We start from the raw sequence: 22,658 nt of genomic DNA on the forward strand, positions 1-22,658 counted from the left end.
ACCACTGCAGTTGGAGTAATTCATCTGAAATGACACTCTGACATAAAGCTACTGTGTTTAGAAGCCTCCCATGGTTCCTTGTGATCCCATGGAGTAAATCCTAGCTCTCAATTTGTACAGTTCATCCATTCAATAAATACTAATTTAGTACCTACCCAATAATTAGTTCCAGATGCTGGACATACATGGAAGGGGAAACAGGAATCTTGGTCCTCCACAGGGAGGGGAACAACACACACTGGGGCCTGCCTGGGGAAGGCAGGGTGGGAGAGAGCATCAGGAAAAATAGCTAATGCATGTCGGGCTTAATACCTAGGTGATGAGTTGATAGGTACGGCCAACCACCATGGCATATGTTTACCTATGTAACAAACCTGAACATCCTGCACATGTACCCCAGCACTAAAATAAAATAAAAAAGAATCTTGGTCCTCAGGAAACTACCAGTTGTTGGTAATGATAGGGTTATGTAATAAGTGATCCCACTGAGGTTTTGCTTCATCTGCCGCCACTCTCTGCCTCAAAATTCCCACTGCAGCAACTGGGAAATGTTTGTAGATTCCATACTCACAACACACTCCTTCATGCCATTTCACATGCTTCTCTTGGCCTGAAATGCAGGCCAAATTTTTCATTACCTCACAAATGTCTCTCTGTCTTCTAAGGCCTCATCTAGATGTCGTCTCCAGGAAGCATTTCCAGAGACCCTAGTTTAGGGGCCCATGTTCCACAGAACCCTGGATATATCCTGTCTTTGCTCTGTTATTACTTTATACTGAAATTGCCTATTTCTATGTCCATCTTGCATTCTGGACTGTAAGAGCCCATTAAAATAGAGGCTTAATAAATATCTATTGAATTTTAGCAAACTGGCCTAGAATAAACACTCCAAGATGTTTATTTCACTTCCCCTTTTGAAAGATCTCTTGCATAGACTGTTGATAATTTGGGGAGAAAACTCCAAAGGCAGTTTCCCTGAATTTAGACCCTCACATTTCTAAATGTGGGTCCAAATGAAATATTTAAAAAGTAAACGATACTATACATAACTTAGGTTTATATTGTTAATAAAATATAATGCTCGGGATCACAGAAAAAAGTTACAAAAATAATTATTCTACATATTTTATTTTTTATTGCGCTTTCCATGAACTTCTCTAGATTCACTATTTCCAGGAGTTTCATGCTTTAAGATGATTTATCAGAAATTCTCTTTATTAACATTTTTACAGTTGATTTGTGGTAGTTCACACTGGTCAAAATGAGAAAACTACAATTAGGGATGATGTGGTTTCTCAGCTTACTGTTTTAAAACCCTGAGTCATAGCACTTGGAATTGGTTTAGGTTTAATTTCAATTCTGCCATTTTTAGGTACTATGACACTGGAAAAATAATCAGTTACTTTAAAAGGGCCTCAGCTTTATCATCTGTAAAAATTGAAAATGCAATTTAATATCTTATGGGATTGTTTTGTGGATTTAATGCTATGGGCATGAGAGTCTGACATAGTATCTAGCAAGGAATACATGCTCAATAATCTTTCATTCACTCTTACTAATAAATTTAGCCATGAATTGCCTATTACAAAGTTGGGAAACAGGGATGGGCATTGCAAGAAGAGGGAACAGTCTAAACAAAGGCACTGAGGCATGGAGATTTACAGTATGTTCAGTTGGTGCAACTGGGGAGAGAATCTGGAGAACAAGATGAGTTGAGGATGGGGTGTGGAAGCATGGAAGTAGGAAAAGGACTCAGCTTATTGTTGAATGCAAGACTAAGGTGTAAAACAATCAATAGGGAATGGCTGGATCTGTTAAATTAGGTGAGTGTCATGGTTGCATCCGTATTTTGATAGATCACTCTGGCAACAAGTGCTTAGGATGGAGGTGGTAGAGAGACATGAAGCAAGATGACCAGTAGGAAGATGGTTGTGATAATCCAAGTGAGAGTTAGTCATGTTCCAAAGGTGTCAAGCAAGGATAGGCTTAGAAAAAGAAGTGTGTAAGGGAAAGGGAAGAGTGTAAGATTGCTCTGAGGTTTACAGAGATGGGAGACAGATACGACTGGCAAAGGAAGTAGATGGATGTGAAAGCAAAGTAAATTGACAGGATGTGGAGATGGTGGTGGCTGCAGTGGCAATGGCCAAATAGGGTGAAGGAAAAAGGAAAAGTCCCAAGCTTCTCACAGGCATGATTTGGGAGATTGTGTGGTTTACTTGGATGGGGAGTACTGGGAGACAGGAAAGTTTGAGAGGGTGATAATGAGTTTAGTTGGGGATATTTTAAGTTTGAGAAGCCTGTGGGATTTTCTAGAGATGTTGATTATGTAGTTAAAAATAATAATGTAAAATATACAAATTATAATGAACACTCATTCCAGAGATTTCTTTTTTCCTTCCTTCCTTCCTTCCTTCCTTCCTTCCTTCCTTCCTTCCTTCCTTCCTTCCTTCCTTCCTTCCTTCCTTCCTTCCTCTCTTCCTCTCTTTCTCTCTTTCTTTCCTTCTTCTGTCTTCTTTGAGACAGAGTTTGTTGCCCAGGCTGGAGTGCAGTGGCTCACTACAACTTTCGCCTTCCTGGTTCAAGCAATTTTCTTGCCTCAGCCTCCCCAGTAGCTGGGATTACAGACATGCGCCACCACACCCAGCTAATTTTTATATTTTTAGTAGAGACGGGGTTTCTCCATGTTGGTCAGGCTGGTCTCGAACTCCCAGCCTCAAGTGATCTGCCCACCTTGGCCTCCCAAAGTGTTGGGATTACAGACATGAGCCACTGCACCCAGCCATTCCAGGATTTTCTAGAATGTTTTTGTAAGATATGCATGTAGCGATCAGTAGAAATTTTTGGCAATATTCATTCCTATGAATGTGTTTATGTAAATTATTTACACATATTAATTTTACTAGCTAATATCTCAATTCCCCAGTGTTCAAGATCCACTTAGAGCAAGGGTCAGCATTAATGATAGCAGATGTAAATCCATACTTTAGTCTTCATGATTATCTTGAATCTTCTAATTTTTGATAAACCTGATTAAATCTCACTTTTGATTGAGCGTTGTAGGGTGGCTGGCCCTTCACCATTTTCTTGTTTGTGCTTCCTTGAATTATTTTCATTTTTGCCAATTAAAAGTTTCTTCCCAGTAGTATTTTGAAGTCACTTGCTCATTTTGGTTAAAGTCAGATGATATAATCCTAAACTCTATATCACTAGGCGCCGATAAAAACACCAAGTTATCACAATACCCGGGAAGTAAAGGGAAGACAGAACCCACAGTGCAGTGGGGCTTCTGCTCTTCACTTCACGACCACTGGTGACTTGTGACTGGTATTTGGGATGAGTCTTGAAGATAAGTAATAAATAAGTACACTAGAAATTGTAAGATTTTTTTTTTTTTTTTTTTTGCCTTATGTACCCTGATTAGTAAATTCTCATTGGAATTAATTGGACTTTTGTACTGAGTTGGGCACGAAGGTGTTTTAATCCATGAAATCTTACCTTTGGCTAAACAGGATTCATAGGACAAGATCAGAAAGAAACAAAAGCAAAAACCACTTGCTTCTTTTCACCCACTTTTAAACTTAACTCTTGGATCAGGTTTCCTCTGACATTTGGATGAAATGTTAAGGCCAGACCACAATTTTTTCAGGTGACTTTTAAAATTTGGGGGGTTCACCTCTATTCTCCATACACAGTCTCTGCTCAGTAATCAATGTGTCCAGTTCAGTATATTACAACGAATATTTTATTTAAAGTGGAAACTTCACTCTTCCTCCAGATTTTCCTCTTTCCCCAAGTTACAATTTTACCATGCCTCCTCCGTCTTGCTAACCTTGACCTCTGACTTCTTCAAGGCATAAGGTTTGGCCACAATGGAGAAGTGAGGAGGTAGAAGGATTCTTCCTTGACGAGTATTTTCTGATGATCTAGCATCAGTACTTTGCAGCCTTGGCAGATGTTTAATGCTAACCTTTTCTTACTGGCAACATTTATTTGGGGTATTTTTGGAGTTTTCCTTTTTCTCTGGGATTTCTTACTTGTGATTCCTTTGATGTAGGATAATGCCCCTTCAGCTGCTTGCCTGTCACTCATCCTTTGGACCCTTGGTACATGGCAGGGAGATTATTCCAGTTTCTTGTCTCTGGCATTGCCTCTCCTTCTGGGTCAGGATTGAAGGCAACCTCACCCAGTTTTCCCTTGCAGGTGGCCCACCTCTGATCTATGTGGAGGGGGCACATTCCTTTTACCCATGAACTAGGCAGTTACTTCCCAAATTGTAGCCCCTGCTCTGCTTCTGGGTTTTAGCCTGCCTCTCTTTAGATTTCTCTCTTTGGAATTTTTCTTTGAGATTTCTCTGATGTGATTAGACACCAATTCTCCATGTTCCCCCAAGCTCCAGGAAACATTTGCCATGCTCTTTGAGTTGTCCTGTGGAAGCTTGAGGTGAGGGGCCTCTATACCCCATTCTGCCCATGGGAAGTTTAGAGGGTAGGAAGGAGGGCTCAGCACTGTCAGAGGCCACTCAAACTCCACTCCTAGTCCTGGCATCTTACTTTTCATGCTGTGATGTGCGTAAGAAGTTAAGAATCCCCAAAAAGTGCATTTTGGCTGCCTGTTTTTATAAGTACTATATGATGGTCATGCACCTGTGTTTGGAATATGGTAGCTATAGTTTTGGGGTTCAGTTGAAACTAAAATAGTTATATTTTAAAATTATGTTTAATTTGGATCTGATCCCCAAGAGATGTGCATCCCCCTGTTACTGCCCACATTTTACAGATGAGGAAACTGAGGCACAGAGGGGGTTAATAACATACCCAAGGTCACTCAGCTTTGAAGGTCTGCATTATTGGTGAGAAGTCTTATCTGGAGAAGCAGATTTGAGAGTTAAGCCTAGATGAGATTATCCAGTTGACTCAGGTTTAAGAGGCAAATATTGTGGGTTAACTTCCCAGATCCGATCATCAGCCCAGTTTCTCAGGGACCTGGGTGGAGGGAGGGAGGAGGCATTCCCTTCTACCTCTGGCCCAGAATATGGGTCATGGCCCAGCAATCCATGCAGAAAACTCCAGAGGATGAGCTTGGTAGCAGCGCTGCTGGAAGGTCATTCTCTCTCATCTCCTCCTCCTGAGTGTGTGCCTCGGATGTAAATAATTTACAATAGCAACAATTAGAGAATGCACTCTGTGTGGGATGAACCCAATTCCCTTAATAACACTGCAGGCTTATATATAGCACAGTTCAGCCAAGGGCCCCACGTGCTCACCACGCCACAGCCAGTGTCGGCGGTTCTGGGTAGACCAGAGCCCTATGCAGCAAGGGGCCTGTGACTCATCGAAGGTCGCAGGAGGTCAAGGGCAGTGCTCAGAATAGAACCAGCCTCCCTTTCACAAGCTCTAAACTCCAGTGGCAGGAAATTCCCTTTGTGAATCTTTTGGAAGAACAACAGTTCTGAAATGCATAGTGATAGATATTTAACACTGTTGCTAGGGCATGGGGATTGGGAGATGTGGCCCTTGAGCATGGAAATTTGTATTTCCAGTGTATTTATTGTTAATTTGTTGATTTTAGAGGCAAGAGGCAAGAGGAGACTGGCTCAACCCAATGACTCTAAGGGAGAATAAGTTGGGTTCTACACTGTTGGTAAAAATGTGGAGATGGATGAATGACCTTCTGGAGCAGTGTCATAGAGTATGAGGGTTCATCCTGGCCCCCGCTGCCCAATAGAAGTAGAATACCAGCCACATATGTAATTTTAAAGTTTCTAGCAGCCACCTTAATTTTTTATTTAATCCAGTATTTCCCAGATCATAATATTTCAACATGTAATCAGTATAAAACATTAGTGAGCTATTTAAAATTCTATTGGCCAGGCATGGTTGCTCACACCTTTAATCCCAGAACTTTGGGAGGCCAAGGTGGGAGGATGGCTTGAGCTTCCCCAAAATAATAAAATTAGTCTCTACAAAAAATAATAAAATTAGCCAGGCATGGTGGCTTGTGCTTGTAGTCCCAGCTGCAGGAGGATTGCTTGAGCTGGGGAGGTCAATGCTGCAGTGAGCTGTATTTGTGCCACTGCACTCTGGGAAATAGAGTGACACCTTGTCTCAAAACACTAAAAATAAATTAATTGATTAAAAATAAATAAGTAAATTCCATTATTCTTGCTAAGTCTTTGAAATGCTGGTGTGTATTTTTATGAATAGCACACTTCCATTTGGACTAGCCATATTGAAAGCTCTTGATAGACACATGTGGTCAGGGGCTCCAAAATTAGGCAGCACAGCCTCCAGTTCTAAATCTGCTGTTTGCCAACTTTGTGGTATGAGGCCAGTCACTTTGCCTTTCTGAACCTTAGTTTCCCCTCCTCACCATGTGTAAAATGGGTACCATAACCCCTCCTTCTCACATGTGTAAAGCAATAAGTGCAGTTTCTGACACATAGTAAATGTCCACTTAATGTGTGATTTCTTCCTCAAAATGACTTTCACAGCAACTAAAGTATAAGCTCCCTGCGGGAGATGGAAATGCAACTTGACTTCTGATTATAGTCAAGCGTTGAACCCACCCTGTCCCTGTCTCTTTTCCTTTCTTCCACTAAAATTGCTTTTCCCTGCGGCATCTGCACCAGTCATCTCTTTACTTTCTTTAGGTCTCTGCCTGGAAGCCCCTTTATCAGAGATGCTTTTCCTGAGCAGCCTTGCATAGAAAGCAGCACCTCCAGTCTCAGACCTCTGACCTGCTTTGGTTTTGTTCAGAGCACTCTGCACCCACCACATGTAGAGTCAGTGCCCATTTGTTTCCTCCCCTCTCCCCACTAACCAAAAATAAGCTCTTTGAGGGCCCTGGCTGTTCTGTCCACTGTTGAATTTCTATCTTCTAGAAGAGTATCTGACACATAATAGTTGTTCAGTATGGTAATGAATGAATAGATAAATTTATTGAACATCCACAATGCCTTTTGACCTTAGCAGATAGTACAGAAATGAAATCCACAGTTCATTTGATGAGAGGGAGACAGAGTGAGAGATGGGTGATCAGCTGCCTCAGGGCTCTGGTTCTCCCTAAGCTCTCTGCCACCTGGTGTGCTATCCCCAGCACACACCTCATTACTCTCCTGCCTTCTCCCACCCACCCAAGGCTTTTGTAGGCCGTCTGTTCTGCTGAAATTTCCTTTTCCCCATGTGTGCTTAATAAAACTGTACATGCTATTTGAAACCCTTCTCAAGTACTATGTCCCTCTTCTATGGGGTTCTCTCAGTGCCCTTGCTGAAAACAGTTTCTCTGGCCTCCATTCCTCCACTGGACTTCTTTTCTTTATTATAGTATTTATGGCAGCATATTTCATATTAGAATTGTTCACACTTGGGTGTGACTCCCCCATTATATTTTGAATCTCCGGAGAGCAGGATCTAATTTCAGCTGGAATGAGATGGGGCTGGGGAATGCTGGAGATTGTACAGAGTGTGTAATGAGATATTCACAAGTTAGAATCCCAATACTGACACTTGGGAGTTGTGAGCTTGAGAAAGTTATTCAATGTCTCTGAGTCCTAAGGTGCTCATTTGTTAAATTGGATAACTGTACCCATTTTGTGGAATACATCTTTATTTGTAACTGCTCTGGACTGTATGCTTTGGCAACTACCAAGAAAACAAACCATTTTAAAGCCAGTATATAGTAGATGCTCAATAAATACCGATAATGTGACTCTCATATTATCTCGAGTCTCCAGCACAGTTGGTGCTAATATGGTCTTATTTACACAATGGGAGTCACTCCCTGCCATCATAACAAATATATATATATGGGTAACATATGTACTACTCCTTGTTCCAGCCCAACAAAATATCCATTTCCATTAATAGAGTCAAGGACTCTATAGAAACTTTCATTTTCATTTCTGGTGCTCTGTGGATTACTATGATGTTCTAAATCAACAGAGATATATTTTGACTTCTTCCAGGAAAAATTCATCTCTACTTGAGGAAATGTAGATTATATTACAGACCCTAAGAACAAAGCAAGTTGAAACACAGCATACATGCCCAGTGCCTGGCCAAGGTAATGTGGCAGAATGAGAAGAACTCTTAACTGAGAACTAGAAGATAGGAGTCTAGCCCAATTTGCCACTCAGGTTATGATCTATAAAAAGGAGTTGGATTAGAGCAGGGTTTCTCAACATTTGCATCATTGACATGTGGGGTCCCGTATTCTTTGTTGTGGGGGCTGTCTTGTGCAGTGTAAGATGTTTAGCAGCATCCCTGGCCTCCACCCACCAGATGCCAGCAGCATCCCCTCAGTTGTGACGATCAAAGATGTTCCCTGGGGAGCAAAAGGTCCACCCATGGGAAGTACTGAGTTAAATCTTTCAAATTTCAGCAAATTCTGGGACTATAGGCTGAGATTTCACTCTCCTACACACACACACACACACACACACACACACACACACACACACACACACATATTTCTCTTCCATGTATGACCTTGTTCCACTTTTGAGAGCTGCAGTGTTCTGAGTCTTGTTTCTTTGCGAACAGTCTAACAGCTAAGCATTCTCTCACAGGCTCCCACCTTGCACCAGTTTACAATAGAAGGCATGTAGAAGGGCTGTGTGGGTGACACGCTGTGACTTCAGTGTGTTGTATCACTACCAGGATCTCCCAACAATCGCCTTCATCCCCTGCTTGCCACTTGGGGGCTCTGGCAGACAGTTTGGCAGTTGTAGTTGTTACTGTTCTGCACTCAACATGTACGGCTTTGTTTTAGGCTCTGAACAAGACCTCAGGCCACAGCTTTTGCCAGCTCACTCTGCTCACATACCTTTCTCCTTTGCCCCTGAGAGCTGAGACTTGCAGTGACAAGCAAATTTTTATAGCAACTCATGATAAAACAGTGCAATGGGCAACAGAGAGAAATAACCAACTGGGCAAGAAATCACATCTCTCTTTAAAAATTTTTTTTTCTCTTTCTTAGCTTTGCTTTATCTTTCATATTCAACTGGAAAAGTAGACAAATGAGGTGTCATATTTAATCATGTGTATAGATGGGTTTACAGTTGACAAATTGTTTGTGTCCTTACCACATTTTCACATGGAAGACATAAAAATCTGAGGTCTAGAGAGGAGACATGACTGTCTAGAGTCATGCAGCTGAGCGAGAGTAGCCATAGTTTTCTAAAGATTATTTCCAGTTAAAGGCTTACAGCCCAAGGAACAAGACAGACATAGAAACAATTACAGGCATATCTCAGAGATATTGTAGGTTGTGTTCCAGATGACCACAATAAAGTAAATATTGCAATAAATGGAATCACCCCAATTTTTTGGCCTCCCAGTGCATATTAAACTTATGTTTGCAGTATCCTGTAGCCTATTAAGTGTAGGATAGCAGTGTGTCTCAGAAAAGAATGTATATGCCTTTATTAAAAACACTTTATTACTGAAATAAAAGGCTAATGATCATCTGAAATTTCAGTGAATTAAAATCTTTTTGCTGGCATAAGGTCTTGCCTCAATGTTGTTGGCTTCTGAGTGATCAGGGTGGTCAGATTGCTGAAGGTTGGGAGGCTGTGGCAATTTCTTAAAATAAGACAACAATGAGATTTTCCACATCAATTGACTCTTTCTTTCATGAAATAATTTTGTAGAATGTGATGCTGTTTGATAGTATTTTACATAAGGTAGAACTGCTTTCACAACCAGAGTCAGTACTCTCAAATCCTGCCACTGTTTTATCAACGAAGTTTATGTAGTATTCTAAATCCTTTGTTGTCATTTCAACAGTGTTCATAGCATCTTCATCAAGAGTAGACTCCATCTTGAGATACTGCTTTCTTTGCTCATCCGTAAAGAGCAACTTGTCATCCGTTCAAGTTTCATCGTGAAATTGCAGCAATTCAGTCATATCCTCAGGCTCTACTTCTAATTCTAGTTCTCTTGCTATTTCTGTCACATCTACAGTGATTTACTCCACTGAAGTCTTGAACCCCTCATGATCATTCATGAGGTTTGAAATCAACTTCTTCCAAATTCCTGTTACTGTTGATATTTTGACTTCTTCCCATGAATCACAAATGTTCTTAATGGCATCTAGAATGGTGACTCTTTTCCAGAAGGTTTCCAATTTACAATGCCCAGATCCATCAGAGGAATCCCTCTTTATGGCAGCTATAGCAATATAAAATGTATTTCTTTTTCCTTTTTTTTTTTTTTTTTTTTGAGACGGAGTGTCACTCTATTGCCAGACTGGAGTGTAGTGGCACGATCTTGGTTCACTGCAACCTCTGCCTCCTGGGTTCAAGCGATTCTCCTGGCTCAGCCTCCCAAGTAGCTGTAACTGCAGGTGTGTGCCACCATGACCAGCTAATTTTTGTATTTTTAGTAGAGACAGGGTTTCACCATGTTGGCCAGGATAGTCTCGATCTCTTGACCTCATGAAATGTATTTCTCAATAAAACTTGAAAGTCAAAATCATGCCTTGATCTATGGGCTGCAGAATGGATGTTGTTTCAGCAGGCATGAAAACACCATTGATCTCCTTGTATATCTCTATCAGAGCCCTTATGTGACTAGATGCATTGTCAATGGGCAATAATATTGAAAGGAATCTTTTTTTTGCACAGTAGTTCTGGATAATGGCCTTAAAATACTCAGTAAACTATGTTGTAAACAAATGTGCTGTCCTCCAGGCTTTAGATCACAAGCAGAGTAGATTTAGCCTACTCTTAAGGATCCTAGGATTTTTGGAATGGTAGGTGAGCACTGGCGTCAACTTAAAGTCACCTGCTGCATTAGCCCCTAATGAGAGACAGTCTATCCTTTGAAGTTTTGAAGTCAGGCACTGACTTCTCTCTAACTATGAAAATCATCGACATCTTCCAATGTAGAGCTATTTTGTATACACTGAAAATAGGTTGTTGGCCGGGTGCAGTGGCTTACGCCTGTAATCCCAGCACTTTGGGAGGCTGAGGCGGGCAGATCACTTGAGGCCAGGAGTTCAAGACCAGCCTGGCCAACATGGCGAAACCCTGTTTCTACTAAATGTACAAAAAATTAGCTGGGCATGATGGCGTGCGCCTGTAATCTCAGCTACTGGGGAAGCTGAGGCGTGAGAATCGCTTGAACCCGGGAGGTGGAGGTTGCAGTGAGCCAAGATCGCACCACTGAGCTCCAGCCTAGGCGACAGAGCAAGACCCTGTCTCCAAAATAAGAAAGAAAATAGGTTGCTTACAGTAGCCATCTTCATCAATAATCGAAGCTAAATCTTCTGGATAACTTGCTGCACCTTCTCCATCAGCATTAGCTTCTTCACCTTGTACTTTCATGTTATAGAGATGGCTTCTTTCTTTAAACCTCGGGAAGCAACCTCTGCTAGCTTCAGACTTTTCTTCTGCAGCATTTCACGTCTCTCATCCTTCATGGAATTGAAGAGAGTTAGAACCTTACTCTGGATTAGACTTTGGCTTAAGGGAATGTTGTGGCTGATTTGACCTGCTACCCAGACCACTAAAATTCTCTTCATTCAACACGAGGCTGTTTTGCTTTCTTATCATTCATGTGTTCACTGGAACAGCACATTTAATTTCCTTGAAGGACTTTTCCTTTGCATTCACAACGTGGCTAACTGGTGCAAGAGCCCTAGCTTCCACCCTGTCTTGCCTTTTGCCATGCCTTCTAGCTTTTGATTTAAAGTGAGAGACATAGGACTCCTCCTTTCACTTAAACAATTAGAAGTCATTGTAGGTTTACTCATTGGCCTAATTTTGGTATTATTGTTTCTCAGGGAGTAGGGAGGCCTGAGGAAAGGGAGAGAAAAGGAATACCTAGTCAGTGGAGCAGTCAGAACACACACATTTATCGATAAAGTTTGCCATCTTATATGGGTCCAGTTCATGGTGCCCCCAAATAACTACAATAATAACATCAAAGTTTGCTGACCACAGACCACCACAACAGATACAACAATAATAAAAAAGTGTGAAATATTTTGATAATTATCAAAATGTGACACCAAGACACGATGTGAGCACATATTGTTGGAAAATTGGTGCTAACAGACTAGGTAGGCTGAGGGCTGCCACAAACCTTCGATTTGTAAAAACTTTAATATTTGCAAATCTCAATAAAGTGAAGTACAGTAAAATGAAGTATGCCTGTAAGCATTATACAAGGTGATAAGGGCTAAAATGCAGTTACAGAAAATGAGCAACTATAGCTCAGAGGAGTAAACAAATAACACTTTTTTAAATGAATAAAAAAGGAAATTGACCTTTGAGGACATGACCTCGGCTGGCTACTGAAGGATATAAACAGGGTTTGGCCAGGCGGTGGGGATCAGGTAAACAAAAACACTGTCTCACAGGGAATAAGTTGACATCAGTATTGACATTCATCATCATTATCCTCATCATCATACATGCTATTTATTGAGCACTTACTGTATGCCAGGCACAAGAGGGAGCAATTGTGTCATTTAATTGTCACCTTGGTTCTGAGTGTAGGTGCTATTGTTAACCACATTTTGCAGATGAGGAAACTGAAAGTCAGAAAAGTTAAATACATGACCTGAAATACTACTGTTTCTAACATATACAAACTAGATTTAAAACTGCCTTTCAATATGGAGTAAAAGAAGCTCTGTTAGAATAAGTAGGATGGGGTCACATACATTTAAGCGAGTAAGTAGTCTGACAAGGAGGGCAGATCATGAGGTCAGGAGTTCGAGACCAGCCTGCCGACATAGTGAAACCCCATCTCTATGAAAAATACAAAAATTAGCTGGGTGTGGTGGCACATGACTGTAGTCCCAGCTACTCAAGGCAAGATAATCACTTGAACCCTGGAGGTGGAGGTTGCAGTGAGCTGAGATTGTGCCATTGCCCTCCAGCCTAGGTGACAGAGTGAGACTCCGTCTCAAACAAAACAAAACAAAACAAAAAGTGTATATTTTTTTTACAAAATTGGCATGACCCTGTGATTTCTGGTCTATTCTCTCCACAAGGAACCTCTCTACCAAAGCTAGCCCTTAGTCTTAAGCATTTCACCCTCGCAGCACCACTAGGCCATAATACCCCCTAATAAAAGAGCATGTAAGACCTATGACAAAATGACCGCCTTCAATTTTCCTTTGAACCCTGGGCAACCTTTGCGGCTGAGTCACCAAAAGACAAATTCTCTGGCCATATTTCTTTGGGTTTGGGAGACATTCCACTGAACGTTGCAGAAGTGAACTGTAAGCAAGCTCCATGAACTCTTCATCTCTAAAGTATTCAACCTAGATAGTCATGATAATAAGCCATCACAAGACTTTGTGCATTCATCTGTTCATGCAAAAGCAAAATGTGTACTCAGTGGATACATGCCTGGTGAGAGAAGGAAAAGGAACTCTTGTTTGTTGATACCTCTTTATGAGAGGCAGGTTGTTAGTGAAGACATTAACTGGTACAGTCACTTGAATTACGTCTCCATGTCTCATACTGGGTGTATGAGACTCTGTTTCTGCGTTAATTCATTTTATTCATTTTTTCAACACATCTTCCTTGAGCATCTATGATGTGCCAAGTGCCAAGCTATGGGCTCGTAAGCTCACCCTGTTTTACTTACGAGAAAACTGCATCCATAATAGACCAAACAGTTTGTATATGTTTAGACAATATGTGAACAGCAAAACGGGAACATGGGCCCAGATTTCCATAGATTCTATGTTTTTAACCAGAACTATACTGGGTTTTGTAAACTTTAAAGCACTCTACTGACATAAGGTATTATTATGAAGATGTGTTAATCACATTTTTTCTTTTCCTGTGTCTTTCTATTTCTTTTACTCCTCTCCCCCCCTCCTCTCTCTCTTTTGGTTTCTCTTTTTTTTCCTCTCTTTTTTATTCTTTCTTCTATAGGACTCCACAGAATGGAGCAAGAATGAGAGGAAAAAGGCCGGCAGAAAAGCATGAACTGGAGGTTTGTTGAGCTCCTCTACTTCCTGTTTATATGGGGCCGTATCTCAGTGCAGCCCTCCCACCAGGAACCAGCTGGGACAGACCAACATGTCTCCAAGGAATTTGATTGGCTCATTTCAGACAGGGGGCCTTTCCACCACTCCAGGAGCTACCTATCCTTTGTGGAAAGACACCGTCAAGGATTTACAACCAGATATAAAATATACAGGTAAGACCTGGGCTAAATAGCCCTTATCTTACATTCATATTGTGCTTTGTGAAGTCAGGCATTGATTGGTGCAACCCTTGCTGTGTGCAGAAGTGTCTGGGTCAAGGGTCTGTGCGCCTTCCACAAGCTGTTTTTGATTAAAATTTTTTTTTCTTTGCAGAATATGTTAGCAATGACAAGGAGACGATCAAGTAATTAATATTTATTGAGTACTTATTTATATGCTGGGCAGGGATCTTAATACTTATTATACCTTATCTCATTTAAACCTTCTAATAACCATCAGATATAGGTTTTGATTGTTTTTCCCACTTTACAAATCAGGTCATCAAGCCTCAACTAGGTTGAGTTACATGTCTAATGTCATACAGTTAGAAGTGGTCGGACTGGGATTTAGAATCTGGTTTATATGCATCCATATCATAATTTTAGTCAGCCACATCAAGTATAAGTAACGTTGTTTTGAAAATGCTGCTGATGTACCTAAGATCCTACCCAAATACATTCAAACATTTGGAAAACAAAGAAACCTTTTCTTGAGCAGGTCTGTACTAGTTCTTGGACCATTGACATTCTACTCATCCAAAAAAAGACTTAGCCCGAATTTTTCCTCTTTGAAACTATTTTAGAGTTTTCACATTCCACTTAACCGCCACATCTTTGATATATCCACAGCTCTCTACACTGACACCTCTTTAATATAAAATCATTTGGAATTAGAGTGCATTCTTGTGTATTTTTCTCACCTAACTGGAAACTCTTTGAGGGAATGACTTGTACAGAATTCATTTCTAGATCCCCAGAGTGATTTTTGCTCTGCCTTGTTACCATAAACACACAGTGAATGTTGTGGACTTAAATGAATAAGAGAGTGCAAAGAACTCTCTCAGGTGTAGTTAGGTGTGGTCTTAGGAGGTTAACTAGTTATAATATCACATGGCGGTAGCTACAATGCAGTTTTATAAAGGGAACTCTGGTCCATGTTAGATAATCCATATGTGTTGGTTATTGCTGTTGAAATAAGAGGTACCCTGAATGGAACCACAGATTCAGAATATTCAACAGTAGCATCCTTTTAGTGAGCACTTATCATGTGCCATGAAGGGAGGTTGTTCAACCCTCATAACCTCCTCTATGAGATGGGCAATGGCTTCTACAGATGGGAAAATCAGGACTTTGGAGGTTGAGTGTGTTGCTATAAGTCATCCATCCAGTAAGGAGTGGAACTAGGGTCTACACACTGATTTACCTGACGCCAGTGCTTTCCTTCCAACCACTCTGTTGGCTGCCTCCCTGGTATAGCTTCCAAATGCGGAGTGTTGCAGAGCTCTAAGAAACTTTTTCTAAAAATTTTTCTTTGCAATCATTTGTATACATGTGGGGGGTTGTTTTAGACATCTTGAGAAGTAAAAGGTTGCTATGAGAATGGGGGATTAAGACCTCTGGATACTGATTTCAGTTCTCCATGCACTTGTCTTATGACACTAGGTAAGCTCCCTCATCTTTTGCATTCTACTGTCCTCATTTATCAAATGATAGGGCTGATGTAGATCAGCAGTTTTCAACCTATGTTATTCAAAAATCTGAGGATTGATTAAAGTAGCCATAGAAACCATTGCAATGTGGGGAGCAAAGAGATGATCAGGCAGGATTCTGAGCCCTACACCTCCCTTATGCTAGAGAAGGTTTATATCTGCTTTTGTGTTAAGATTTCATGTATGGTTTACTTTGGATTCTACTCCTAAAACAGAGTTTGCAACCATCCAATAAGTTGTTTTCTAAGGTCCTATCTAGCTCCAAAATTACATTTAATATTTAACCAAAGTCAAATGGCTAGTTAAATGACGGAGTTCAACCCAAAAGTTAGGCCCCTGGTCGTCTAGTTATTCATTCCTTCTTTTATTTAATCCTCAAATAATTATTAAGCACCAGCTACAGATTCAACACTATGTTTAGGGCAGATGATACAATGATGAGTAAAATAAATATAATAGTTGCTGTCATAGGAGAGACTGACATTAATTAAACACATGCATATTTCTATGTATAATAAGTGCTATAAAGAAAAATGTGCAGGATAGGTATAACTGGGAAATCATAAATACCACAAACATTGATTTGGTACCTACAATGTCCAAGGATTAGGCAGAACTCTTGTCATAATGTGCATGTGAACCCATATGCAAATATGCACCCAGAGACATGTGCTCATCCAGATGCTGATCAGAGCAAAAGCCAACTAGGACATGATCATTGGGGCAATTGTGAATTGATACTTTTTCCTTCCTGTATGCCACTTTGTTGAAACACTGATGTTTCCACAAAGCATGTCCATAGGCAATTTCCATTGTGCCTGTCTTCCTGTATGCTAGCATGGACACAGCACATTACAAACTTGACATTTTCATCATAAAAAAAAAAAAAGAAAGGCCTGACTACCATAGTGCTACATTTTTTGATGCTAGAGAGCCAGCCTTACTGATCTGCCCAGACTTCAAACTTCCACCAGTTCCCTCCTCCCCAGAATCCTGGCTGGAACGCAGGGTGATTGGGACGCTTCAGAAAGAAATTGGGAAGAAGCTTTCTCTATTTATTTAACTAGGTTAAGGCCATCTTCTTTCTCCTGCCTTTGCACACAGAGGCTGGCTTCTGCTCATAGAATCATGGTCAAGTCACTGCTAGAGACAACAATGAGAACCTGTTTAATTAAAACCCAGCAGAAACATCTTCTTGTGTTGCTTTACAAGCCAAGCAACAGTATGCACACGTGCATTCGTTTGAGTGCATGACGTAAATGCTCTGTCACTCACAAACTTGAGTTGCCACCTGAAGGCTTGGGGGAGTTTTCTGCTCTTGAATCTGCCAGGGTGCAGTGGGAGCACTTTTGACCTCAGAGTCAGGGAAGTCGGGTGCTGATCCAGCTCTCCGATCTCCTGGTTGTGTAGTTTTGGTCAACTAATGGAACTCCTTTGAACCTTTGGTTCTTCTTCTGTAAAATGGGAGTGCTAGCCGAAGTGGTCTCCAAGGTCCTTCTTACCTCTGAAATTTCATGATTCTGTGAAATACTGTCATTTGAAAACACAGCATGTGGTAGTGGAAAGGATTTTGGGTCTGGAGTCTAGAGATTCAGGTTTTGTTCATTCTGGAAACTCTTTCCAGCTTTCTCATCCTGGGCAAATTCATGTATGCAGCATTCACTCACACATACATTTATTGTTTTGGAGTTTAACACCCATCATTATCCATAAATTGTACTATTATTTGCTAATATAGAGATGACCAAAAAAAACCCCAATAGATTACACACATATATCCTCCTACCCCCACATAACCCACACCCCCTCCTCCATCCAGCTCAGAGTTAGGAGTGAAGGATAGAGGGCATAAAAAGTGAATAATGAAAGAGTGATCTTTCCATGGATAGAAATGACCACTCAGATATTCAATTTCCTCCTCTGTAGAAAGGGATAATGATGTCTGCCGTACCTACTAGGTCAACGAGATACAGTTTGTGTGAGAGTGCCTTGTAAAATTTAAGTTATCTTATGCTTGAATTTTTTTCATTAGAGTTCTAAATCATCATTCGAACAAAGTAATTTATTTTCACTTTCTGTTAAGCCTATACATATATTAGTCGTTAACTCCTCATAGCCACATTCTGAAGGGAAATACTATTATTGTTGCATGTCACAAATGAGAAAGGCAATAAAGAGTACATTGTTCACATTACACAACTGGAAAGTGGCACAGCTGGGATTCAAAAGCTGGTTTCTGGGACTTCCCAACATGGGTCCTTAACTCTATGCTGTCACGACTCTCCCTGGTTCTTAGTTACCTGATTTATGACCAAATGCCAACAGGCTTCTTTTGACCATGGGCAAGTTTAAACCTCTCTGAGACTCAGTTTTCCCATCTATGAAACTGAGATGATGTTAAATGCCTCATGCAATTGGGGTGAGAAATAACTTATATTTCAAATATATAGAGCTTAGAAGTTTCCAAGAGCTTCACAAAGACATGTCAGAATGGTGGTTCCCTCTTCCACTTCAGATGTTGGTTGTTTACTAGGAATTATTTTTTTATTCTCATGGTAATTTCAAAATCAGTTAGTCCAAAGATTTTTCCTGTGTTTCCAATGCCTTTTTGTGTTTTATTTTCTGTTTTGTTTTTTTTTTTCCTAACTGTGAGATCATCAGTAGGTGCTGTAAATTTAGCAATTATTTCTAAGATGGTTTTAGTAGGATAGTTATGGTACTCTTTGGATCTGAAGAGTCAGGGAAAAGGGGATGTTCTGGTAATGGTGGTCACTATGTCACAAGTGGTGGTTCCATATTGAGTGGCTGTCCCTGCTGGTTGCAGAACAAGTGGTTTGTGGCTTACGTTGCATCTCCCTTTGAGCTCTAAATATATACCTGAAAGTTGAGTATAAATCAAATCTTGGTAAGCCAAGTCTAATTGCCTGGCTGTGTTGCATATTTATTTCAGAGTTGTATAGATCTCAGCCCTCCTCCGCTGTCCTGATAATTCCTTCTTGTGTTTCACAAAAATAACAGGTTTTGTGGTAAAGCTACTTGGCTAAATGGATGCTGCTAGGGATGGATGAATGGTTCTACTAAGATGAATGAGATGTGGTCTTTATACAGCAGTCATTCAAGAGTATAGATTAGGCATCTAGATGTGCCAGATACTGTATATGGGGAGTTTATCTTGTGAGGAACAGGATTCCTGCCCTCAAGGAGCTTCCAGACAAGTGGAGTTTAGAGAGAAGCCCACCCTTGCCCCACTCCAGGGGCTTGTGTTTCAACTTGAAAGAAGCCTTCAGCCTTTTGATTCCAGGTATAATCTTGAAATCATGCAGTACAAGAACTAGATTTCTATTAGTATGGCATAAAGTAGTGGAAACCAGCATTTCTTAATGTATGTTACAGAGAACTATAGTTCAATGTAATATTAAAAGATGTTTTCTGGAAAAAAAGAACACCCATTTGTTTTTCCATGATGACTCCCATAGTCAAAGAAGCAATAATCATCACAACAGTGACAAGTTAATTGTTAACACTGAAATCTTAAGAGGTTAGCATTGCACTTTATCTGGCATAAAAATTATTCCAACTGATCCTTACAATCATCCTGTGCAGTAGGTATTGCTATTATCTCTCTATTTATACAGCTTGTATGTGGTAAAAGAGTTAATTTGTGATAGAGTAGGACCTGTCACAGGCAAGTGTGATTCTAGAGGCTGCATCCTTGACCTTGCCCAGCTGCCTCCCAAATGATATAGACCTGTATATGGAAAACCCAAAGTTACACAGGCCCCCTTATCACAGACCTTTATTAAAATTAGACTATTTAACAGTATTTAGCCATAACTTTTTAACCATATAACCTCTTTTTCTCAACGGAATTGATGAGCAGGCTCAGGGAACTGTGGGCTCTGCCTAAATTTGACAGCTTGGGTGTTGTGTCTTTGGATTCCAAGCTACGTCAGAGCACACTAAAAGGGATACCTCTTTGTTTTGAATAACTGGTTAACTGGATGAGGAAGCCAATCTTCCTGTTAAGCTTTTGCTTTGAGTTATTTGGTCTAAATCTACCTCCTGGTTTATGATGGAAAAAAATGAGCAATTTCAGTTTTCTCATGACAAACCTTTTGTTCTTCCTTCCCCTTTTCATTTCAAATTCCCAAGTTTGGCATTCCCCCTGTGGTATAGATATACAAACCTCAACAGAGGGCAGAACCACAGTTGAGTTAGGTACAATTTTGATTCAATATACAAATAAGTGGCTGGATATTAGAGTTACCTGCACAGTTAAAAATAACCAATGCTTGGATCTTTCTCCAGGTGTTTAGATTTAACTGGTCTAGGAGAGACAGGAGCTAAAAAAAAATTATCGTCAGTCAGGGATAATTTTGCTTCCTATGGGGACACTTAGCAATTGTTTTTGGGGAGATTTTTGGTGCCCAACTGGTGGTGGTGTTTGTTGGGGGTGCTTCTGGCATCTAGCGGGTAGTAAGCAGGGATCTGGAATGCTGCTAAATACCTTACAATGCATAGGATAGCCTTCTCCAGCAAACAATTATCCAACATACTTTCAGTTGTATAGAGGTTGAGAAATCCTGCGCTAGTATTTCTGGGGAAGAAGAAAAAATAGAGTGGTGGGAAGAATACTTGAATAAATGGTCTGAGATTTTGGTCTTCATGAGGTTGAATTAGGATGGCTTAAATATAGGTGCCACTGTAATGACTGGATTCCCAGAGTGTATGTCCATAGGATAAAGTGGGGAAACAGTCATCCTTTTTTTAAGACATGGCCATAGACCAGGATGGCAGTTCAATGCGTGAAGAGAGGTGGATCCATTTTTGCTTTCTCCTGCATAGAGGGAGTGGTTAAGAGCAAACTAGTTCTCCAGTCAAAAAATATTCTTCCTTCTTCTGGAGATTCTAGTGCCTTTTGACTCTGACTACAGTATTCCCTAGGAAGTAAGATATTCAGTCTTCATTGTTAGGTCCAGATATACATGGATTGTGTCACTAAAAACCAGCTTAGACCAAGTGTGTTAAAAGACACTTTTTCTTCCCTTCAGAGCATTCCTGGTTGACTCAAAAGATGAGAATGGGATGATGCCCCATATTCATGTTTGTCAATTTCAGCCATTTAAAGGCTGACAGCATTGGAGGGAAGCATGAACCTGCATCTCTCCTTACCCTCCAGCCCACATACATCCCTCGCCTAATCCAAATTTTTTATCAGGGTCTCCCTGAATAGATAGAAGTGGAGAAGGATATCCAGCAAACATTTTTCTGGGCCATTTGGTGCCAATTCAAAGATAATCTTTAGTGTTGATTATTTAAAATTGATCTTCCAATTCTAAAAATGATAGCTTTATTGCTACCAAATTGGTATGTTTACAGTATTTTACCTCTTTGCTCCCATGCCATTACTGAACTGACTTCTGTGAGTTACAAACCATAGTTAGCTACAATTTCTACAGAGTAATTGTCCAGCTTTTGTCACAAGCAGTGTCTGAAAATGGGCCTACTTGCCCACCCACTCCTATGGACAGACTGACACAGAGTCTTTAAACTGATCTAAAGATAGCGATTGTTATGATTCGGTAGATTAGGAGGAGAAATGGAGAAAAGCCCTAGGGCTTCAAATACTGTGCTCCAAATCTTGGCCAAAGAAAAAAGGGAGACTGGATCTGTGATCTGGGGCACCTGCAGCTTACTCATTCATTTGAAAAAAAATGTTTACTGATCTCTAAACTCCTACTAGTCAGGCCCTGCACTGTTTCCTGGGGATAGAGGGAGGAAAGCATTGATCCTATCCCTCAAGGAATTCATGGTCTCTTTGGGGGAAACTGACTGAAAAACAAATAACCACAGTGCCGTGTGCCTTGAGAGATGCCACTGATGCTCCATGGCTGTAGGGAAAGGGAAATTATGAAAGGACACAAAGATAGATGTGTACCCGCCCCCCGCGCTACACCCTTTGTTCTGCTCAGTGGAGGAGCTCTCCTGTCCGTCTCGTTTTGCAAGCGAGTGAGAGTTCCAGGTTCAAACCTGTAATAAAGATCCTTGCTGCTTAGCTTTGACTCTGGACTCTGGTGGTCTTCTTCGGGGAATAAACGGTCTGGGCATAACAATTACATTCCACTGAGGTGGCAAAGTTGGGGAAGGAGAGGAGGAAGAGGCATGTTTGGAAAGGCATGCTGCAGGAAGACCTCTTGAACATAGGCTTCAAGGAGGATTAGGATTCATGAGAAGGCAGTGAGGAGAGAAGCACCTTAGGCAAATGGAATAGCACCCGCGAAGTCAGAAGACAGGAGAAAGCCTGGAACTATACGTCTTCATGTGTTTTGGGTGTATTTTGAGTAGTACTGATAGTAGAGCATAAGGTTGGAGAGCAGCTTCAAGCCAACAACAAAAGAAATTTGAGATAGCACATGGATTTCAACCAATCTTTAAAGTCTAGTGAATTGGCAGAATATTACTAGATAGCCGTTTAGAACAGTGTTTTTTCTTTGTTGATGTTTTCGTACATTTTTGACCTTAATACATGTGAACAAATACATTTGAGTTTGACACTCACTCAATAAAACCTAGCCAGAAATATAGATAAAAATATATGATTGAAATAAAAAAACTGAAAAAAAAAACTTAACCTACATGTGATGCTTCTTAAATATCAAGATATCTTCTATTCTATTCCATTCAAATATAATGTGTTCCTTTACGATTCATTTAGTTTTTAAAATACTGATGCACTAATGTGGTCGTGTTTTGGCTCAGAGGAAAGTTGTACCATGTGTGATTAGCAGAGTTTGCAATGGGTTTGTGTTAAGCAGGTTAGAACCTGTGTCTTGCCTGATGGGGGCAAAAAGAAAACAGTGAAGGCTTTGAAACTTGAGGCTGACATGCACGGATATACAGTTAGAATTGCTCTGGCAGCAGCCTGAGGAATGGGAGAAAGGGAGAAAGAGAGCTGGGT

At 40.6% G+C, this 22,658-nt stretch overlaps 1 protein-coding gene across 1 annotated transcript in view; it reads left to right on the plus strand.

The window, feature by feature from the left end:
• BRINP1 (BMP/retinoic acid inducible neural specific 1) overlaps positions 1-22,658 on the plus strand; it is a 198,645-nt gene that overhangs the window by 45,197 nt on the left and 130,790 nt on the right. The window contains 1 exon segment of the mRNA NM_001260978.1: positions 13,898-14,165. Coding sequence (NP_001247907.1) covers positions 13,948-14,165 — 218 coding nt within the window. The 5' untranslated portion in view covers positions 13,898-13,947.

This window comes from Macaca mulatta, chromosome 15, assembly GCF_049350105.2.
Source record: "Macaca mulatta isolate MMU2019108-1 chromosome 15, T2T-MMU8v2.0, whole genome shotgun sequence".
Taxonomy (NCBI): Eukaryota; Metazoa; Chordata; class Mammalia; order Primates; family Cercopithecidae; genus Macaca; species Macaca mulatta.